General features: G+C 30.9%; 1 protein-coding gene across 1 annotated transcript; it reads left to right on the top strand.

Annotated features, from left to right (window-relative positions):
• Positions 1–2,892: 2,892 nt before the first annotated feature.
• On the top strand, positions 2,893–4,966 carry LOC103499230 (pentatricopeptide repeat-containing protein At3g25210, mitochondrial). Its single transcript, XM_017047038.2, has one exon. The coding sequence runs from the start codon at positions 2,957–2,959 to the stop codon at positions 4,142–4,144; it is 1,188 nt and encodes a 395-aa protein (XP_016902527.2). The 5' UTR covers positions 2,893–2,956; the 3' UTR covers positions 4,145–4,966.
• The last annotated feature ends 2,509 nt before the right edge of the window (positions 4,967–7,475 follow it).

Below are 7,475 nucleotides of genomic sequence, written 5' to 3' on the forward strand. Positions count from 1 at the left end.
AGATTGAATTAGAAAAAAAAGGTAATCCATGGACTTGAATAGTGTTTACTATTCAAACCCATGGGAAAGAGTCTGGAAGCCTTAGTGTAGATGGTCGTTGATCAATGGTGAAGAGGGTCAACGGTCGTCAATGTTTAAGACAATTGGTTGGTTGCGACCACTAAGACAATTGGTCGCCAAGGGTCATGACTATTAGTCATTAACCATCACTACATTTTTTTGTTAATAGGCATGACAGCGATAATTAACGATAAAGATTGGTCATCGTCGATCAATATATTCATCTGACGAAAGTAACATTCAAAGTTGTAGATCACCAACGATCAAGATGATTTAGAGTCGACGGTTAAGACGATCGATTGTCGTGACCATCAATCGATCATCATGGTTGATCATAAAGTTAGCTAACTGTGAGACCTGAGTCTGAAATAGAAGGAATTTTGAAGAACATAGTATTTTTGAAAATAGGCCTTTTAAGTAGCATTAGGTGTTTTGGAAGTTGCATTGAAGCTTAGCAATGCAAGGAAAAAGATGGTTTGAAATTGAAACTTCAGATGAAGTTAGGCGAGGAAAGTTAAGTAATTCGAGGAAATGTCTTATCTTGGTTTGAGGAGCTAATTACATGTTGAATTTAGATTAAGCATGGTCTGAAAAGTTAAGTAAACCGACACATGTAAAGTTCTAAGTAGGAACTGACAAGTTAAAAAAAACTTAAGTATGATTGATCTCACTTAAGATTAGTATTAATAGGATTAAAGGATATGAAGGAAGCGTTTTTCTAAATTTACTAAGTGTTGACTTGCTGAGAAGGAGTACTAGGCGAGAAGAAGGAAGCGTGGAGTAGACATTCATAGGAAGGAAGGAAGGAAGGAAACTTAGTGTTTTGTGAGTGATTTTCTAAAAGAAAGAATAATGTTTGAAAACATTCTTTATGAGTTCTTATGTTATTATGAAACGTTTAATGTGTATTGTAATGTTGTTGATGTTTATAATTGATTACTGGAAGGGAAGTTTCTAAACTAATGTTTCATGTTTGATGATTGAATGTTATGTATGCGAGTTAACTATTAGCTTTATTCCTATCAATGAGCTAGCCATTATGTACACATAATGAGTAAGGACAACCATAGGGTGTAAGGACCACATGGTGTTAACAAGCTGACCAATGCATTGCGAGGAGCGTATTAAGTTAGTAGCTTGAGTAACGAGAAATGAACTAGGGAATTCCCCAAGGAATGCTAATGAGGAAAATGAACCAGGGAATTCCACAAGGGATGCTAGTGAAATGAATCCCAGTAGTCTATACGTGGAAATGGTTAATGTTCTTAGCGAAAGGGATAAGTAGAGGCTAATGTGTGGAGTATATGTTTTTGAAATAAGGTGTTGTGAGTCTGTTTAAGGAAAATGAATTTACTAATTGATTAGTATTCTCCAAAAGAATATCTAAAACCTCACTCACTAAGTATGTGACTTACGTTTTAAGTTTTTCTTCTCCAGGTATCATGATGTTGAGACCAAATAAGAAAGGTAAGGCGAGCAGAAGCTAGACGTTTTAAGTGTGAAGTTGTGCCAGGCGTTATAAGCCTTTTACTATAGTTTACTATATTTAAGAAGACTTGTATGTTGTATTTGAACAAATGTTGTTAAGTAATAAAAGTTGTTTCAATTATTCTGTGTTGTGAAAGTTCTTTATTTCCTAGTAATTAAAGATTCAAGTTATGTTAAGATTGATTGAAGTATTAAATCCATTTACTAGACATTCAACGTGTTATCTCATGGGGAGATATGTGATGAATGTCTAGGTGGTCATGCCCCCATGTGGTCACATGGATTGATTTTGGACGGGGCGTGACACTTAGGAGTGTTCATGGTTCGATTTGAAGTTAAAATCGCTCCGAACCGTAAAATGCAAAAAAATCTCATCTGAAACCAAATTGAACCGAACCGAACCAAACCGCTCTCATCCGTGTCAAACTGAATCAAAACCGAACTGCTTATGCAAAAATAAAACCGAACCAACATTGAACCAGTTATGCATAAATATTAAAATTGAAATCTTTTATGAACATTATACATAAATAAAAGTCCTATAAAGTTACAAACATAGATTAAATTAATTTGTACAATAATTAAGTACAAGACCTAGAAGTTTCAAACATTGTCGACATTTCTACCTAGTGCCTACAATATACAAAATTTTAAACCAATATAAGAATTAGAAACATGATTTTCCAACTTTTAGGTAATAAAAATAAATTGATTAGAATGAAAAAAGGGTTGCGTGTCAGAGGGTGTCAGAGTTTGAGTTTCACTTCCAATACTGTCTACCTTAAGTAAGTTATACTTATATATATATATATATATATATATATATATATATATATATATATATATATATATATATATATATATATATATATATATATATATTAAAATAAAGTGGTTCAGTTCGATTTTAGAAATAGTTTAATGTCTTAAATTAAACCGCATAAGAAACGGTTTTAATTTAACACATACCGAATCAAACCGCATGCATTGAATTTTGGTTTGATTTTCAACTATTTTTTGAACACTCCTAGTGACACTAACGTTTGTTGTCAACGGTCACCATTGATCATTGATAAAAGGTGAAGTGAAATTTTTTCTAAAATATATAACATCAAAGAAGAACATATTCAAAACCCACGAATTTAGTTTCTTAATAACATGCATTTTATTCCAAGTGTATGAAAATGTGTTCGACTTTCCAACGTGAAATCCCTTAATTCCCATGAAAGCATCGGACGGTAGAGTGACCCAATTGGGCCACACCAAACAAAACCCAAAGCCCAACATTGGTAATGGTTCAAAACCCATCTTTCTCCATTTTCAATTTCATCCCTCTAAATCCCTCAATTAACACATTTCCCACCATCCACCATCCATTTTGCCCGGCACCTTCCACCGCCGTCACACCATGCTCGGAAAATTTCTCCGCCCGATTGTCTCATCTTCCCGCAGTCCCCATCTCTTTTCATCACCATTTCAATCACTTCTCAACCCCATTCTTCCATCCCATCTCCACCCCCGTTTTCTTTGCTCCCTGTCACCACCATCATCCGCTTTTCTTCCTCCTCAAGACTCCGACAACCTCAATCTCCCAATCCCAAAAGTTCGAACCCAAACTCCTCTCGAGAAGCAATTCGAATCATGGGTTCAGAAGCTCAAGCCCGGTTTCTCCCCTTCAGACGTCATCGAGGCTCTACAAGCCCAGTCCGACCCGGATCTCGCCCTCGACCTTTTCCGGTGGACGGCGCTGCAGCGAGGCTACAAACACAACGACTTAACTTATCTAACAATCATTAAGATCCTCATTTCCTGCCGGAGATACCACCTCGCTCAAACCCTAGTTGAAGAGGTAATTGCTGGTGCTTGTGAAATGAGTGTGCCGCTTTACAACTCTGTAATTAGGTTCTGCTGTGGCCGGAAAACTCGGTTCAATCGAGCTTTTGATGTGTACAAGAAAATGTGGAAATCTGATGACTGTAAACCCACGCTTGAAACTTATGCAATGCTGTTCAATTCACTGCTTAGGAGATTCAATAAGTTGAATGTTTCTTATGTTTATTTACATTCGGTTCGTTCGTTAACGAAGCAAATGAAATCGTCTGGTGTGATTCCCGATACTTTTGTGTTGAACATGATCATTAAAGCATATTCTAAGTGTCTTGAAGTTGATGAAGCGATTCGGGTTTTTCGAGAAATGGGGTTGTATGCTTGCCAACCGAATTCGTATACTTATGGCTACATTGCAAAAGGGTTGTGTGAGAAAGGAAGAGTTGAAGAAGGGTTGAAATTTTACAAGGAAATGAGAGTTAGAGGCCTGATTCCCAGTAGCAGCACTTATATGATTTTGATTTGTAGTCTAGCAATGGAACGCAGATTTGAGGAAGCTATTGAGATTTGTTTCGATATGTTGTGTAATTCTATGGCACCGGATTTGCTTACTTACAGAACCTTGTTAGAAGGATTATGTCGGGAGGGACGGGATAGCGAAGCATTTGATTTACTTGATGAGTTGAGGAAGAGGGATAAACTGATGAGTGAGAAAACATTCAAGATTCTATTAAATGGACTGCACACTGTTGGTAGAGATAGTTTGTGAGGATTGTCCACAGCATATTCCATTGAATTTCTTAGCTTGGTTCTATGCAGGTTAACCATTTTGGATTAGATCTTGAGTCAGTCTTCTGAATGCTGGATCGAATTTTGTTACTGAACCTTTAAAATTTCACTATCTATTTAGCTTGTTTAGAAGCGAAATGTTGAAGAGAGCAATTCCATTATTCTAGGTCAAATGAACTAAGCACTGGTTATTTGATAGCTGGTGGTTTTGTAATGGAAGCTCCACTCTGCACTTGTAATTATCTATGGAGAGGTGTAAGGATGGACGGAGCATTAGATCTTGAACAATTCTCTAAATGCTGGAATGCATTTTATTACTGAACCTTGAAACTTTCAGGATCCATTAGCCTTGTTTAGACGCGAAATGTGTAGATATTGACTTCTTGGTTCTAGGTCAAATGGACTATGCATTGAATCGACTGGTTATGGATGCTTGTAGAACCCTCAAGCTCTTGTAGGTGGAGGTTTGGTAATGGAAGGCTCACACCCTATGCTGCTGCAACTCTTGGTCGTTTGGATTATGTGTGCTTTCTTCTAAACTGAATCAGTCCACATTCGGAATCCAAAACAAGCCACCGGGTAAGTGTTATAGAGACATAAATGTTGATTCTCTGCTCTTGTTATTACGAACTATTGGATTTGATGTATGGTGGTGCGTCATCTTTGGTGTTTTTCCAGCCTTAGCCACCTATTTTTTTTTAAATATTAATTGTAATAATGGTTAAAATTTTATATTTATTCACTTTGTTAAAAAGAAAAAGGTAAATTTTTTTTTTTGTAATATTATATGATCTTATGATAATTGCTGTTGTTATTATTATTTTTAAAATCTTTTATTAAAAGGAAAAATAAAAAAACATTAATGAAAATATCTATTTTTTAAAAAAATAAAAAAAATTAATTTATCATTTATTTTTATCATTTTAGAAAAAACAAAATATTTTATTTTATACAAAATCTTTTAATATTATATTTGATTTATCATTATAGAAAAAAACAGAATAATTTATTTTATACAAAATTTCTTTAATTTATCCTTAGGAAAAAGTAAATAAATTTATTTGGGATAAAATCTTTCGATATCATGTTTTTATCATTTTAAAAAAATAAAATTAATAAATTTATACGATATGTAATTTGATTTTATACTTAATAAAATTTTCTAATTTGTAGTGCTATAAATAAAGACATTTGGAGATTGAAAAGGGAGAAAAAATTGCAAAATTTGTCCTAGAGAAAATTTCTACGAAAGGAAAAAGAAATTAGATCGTTTAGAGAATCTTTACAATTTTTTTTAAGAAACCTATTTCTTAAAGAAAAAGGGTTTATTTTTTCGTTTCATTGTTTTTATTTTTATTTATTTATTTGTTTATTTTTTTCTTTACCCTAAATCTAATCCTATAAAGGAAAAACTTAGTTGAAGGTTCCATTAGTCGGAAATTTATTTTCAATGATCCACACCTCATCAACAAAGCAATTTCTTCGAAATTAAATTTTTATTTTTATTCTTTTCTTATTTAAACATAGAGAGAGAAAAAATGTATAAGAAAAATTCCTTTTTTCTTTTTGCTACATTTTATATCTTATGCTAAAAGAAGAGACTTTTAACCCTTTTCTTCTTTCTAAAAAAGAGAGAAAAAGAAAACCTTATTTTTCTTTTTCTTTTAGGGTGGACCCTATTTCCCTTTTTTCTTTTTCTTTAATTAATTTGTTTACTTATTTAAGTTTAATTTTATTTATATTTTTGTTTTATTATTATTATTATTGCCATATTTATTATTATTATTATTATTATATATCTTTCTTTTCTTTTAATGTGATGGCAATCTTGTTTTTTCTCTTTTTTTTTTTTTAATTTTTATATATAAAATTTTTATTTATTTATTTAGTTTTTTATATTTATAATTTTTTAACTTCTTATTATTTTTATTATTATTATTTTATGAAAAACTTTTTTGAATATAACAAATTAATGAAATATTTATGGTCCGGAAAAAAAGTCCATAAAGTTAATTATTTTTTTAAATATTTTACGTTTGTTTTCTTATCTTTTTCTCTTTTTATGGTAGCTACGATTCTTTTCATTTTTTTTAAGATTTAGGTAACCACCTTTCTTATTTATTTTTTCTTTTTTAGGTGCGTCTTTCTTCTCCTTTCTTTCTTTTTTCATTTAATTCACTGCATAATAGTATTGTCTTTCTTCTTTTTTTTAGGTTAGGTAACATAAGGATGATATATAAATAATTTTTAAAAAATTGGTTATGCATTTAAATTAAGGTAACAAAAACTAAAAGATTATGTATAAAGAATATTGAAAAAAATCATTTATACTAAATTGATTACGTATAAAAAATCGTTTAGATTTGGAACTTCAAATCTTGTACAAATCTTGTATATCAATTTTTTTTAAAAGGTAGCTAAATCTAAACGATCGTGTAATTTAATTAATTAAACAATCGTGTATCAAACAATAGTCAAATCTAAACGATCGTGTACCAAATCGCGTTTCTAATATATTACGCGTATTGTTGACGGGATATTTTTGGTATTTTATGTGGTGGACTTTTGAGATTTTTTCATTTTCGGAAATGTTCTATAGTATAAGTATTTTGTTGTTTTTTATATTTTTGAAAAGATCGTCATCCCTCTTATATATTTCTTTTAGTTCTTTTTTCTGTTGTTTTCTTTTCTTTGTTTTTTTATTTTATTTATCGGTATTATGTCTTTCTTTTCCTTCTCTTTTAATTTATTTTTCATTACTATCGTTATATTTAGTATATCCATGCATTAATATCTTAAATTATTTACCTAATTTTATTGTGTGGTATATTTGATTCCTGATGTGTTATTTTTATTTGACCTTCATTAAAATTTTCTTGAAAATTTTAAAATAATTTTAACTATGATTGCATGTAATTTTGAAATATTTTTTAAATTTTTATGATTTTTTTTGCTTTAAAATTATTTCTTTTAAACTCAAAATTAAACATATATTTCATAAGGTTTTCTAATCCTACAATGGAATCTAGAAATTTTAGGGGTCCGTTATTTCTAGATTCTTGAGGTGAGTGATAAATATCTTTTAGAGTTCGAGATTTGTTGTCAAGAAAAAATATATTTAATCAATGTTTCCAAAACAAATTTTTCTTCGAAAACTAGGTTATGATAGAATTTGAAAAATTATAATAATTTTTCATTCTTTTGAGGTGATGAATCTTTCTTCTATATAGTTTACTTAATGGGTGTATCCCATCTATTTTATGGGATTATTGCTTCAAATATTTTTCTGATGTAAAATAAGATATAATATT

This window comes from Cucumis melo, chromosome 4, assembly GCF_025177605.1.
Source record: "Cucumis melo cultivar AY chromosome 4, USDA_Cmelo_AY_1.0, whole genome shotgun sequence".
NCBI lineage: Eukaryota > Viridiplantae > Streptophyta > Magnoliopsida > Cucurbitales > Cucurbitaceae > Cucumis > Cucumis melo.

Excerpts from the sequence above, each read along its gene's own strand:
- LOC103499230 (XM_017047038.2), top strand. The coding sequence starts at position 2,957 with ATGCTCGGAAAATTTCTCCGCCCGATTGTCTCATCTTCCCGCAGTCCC.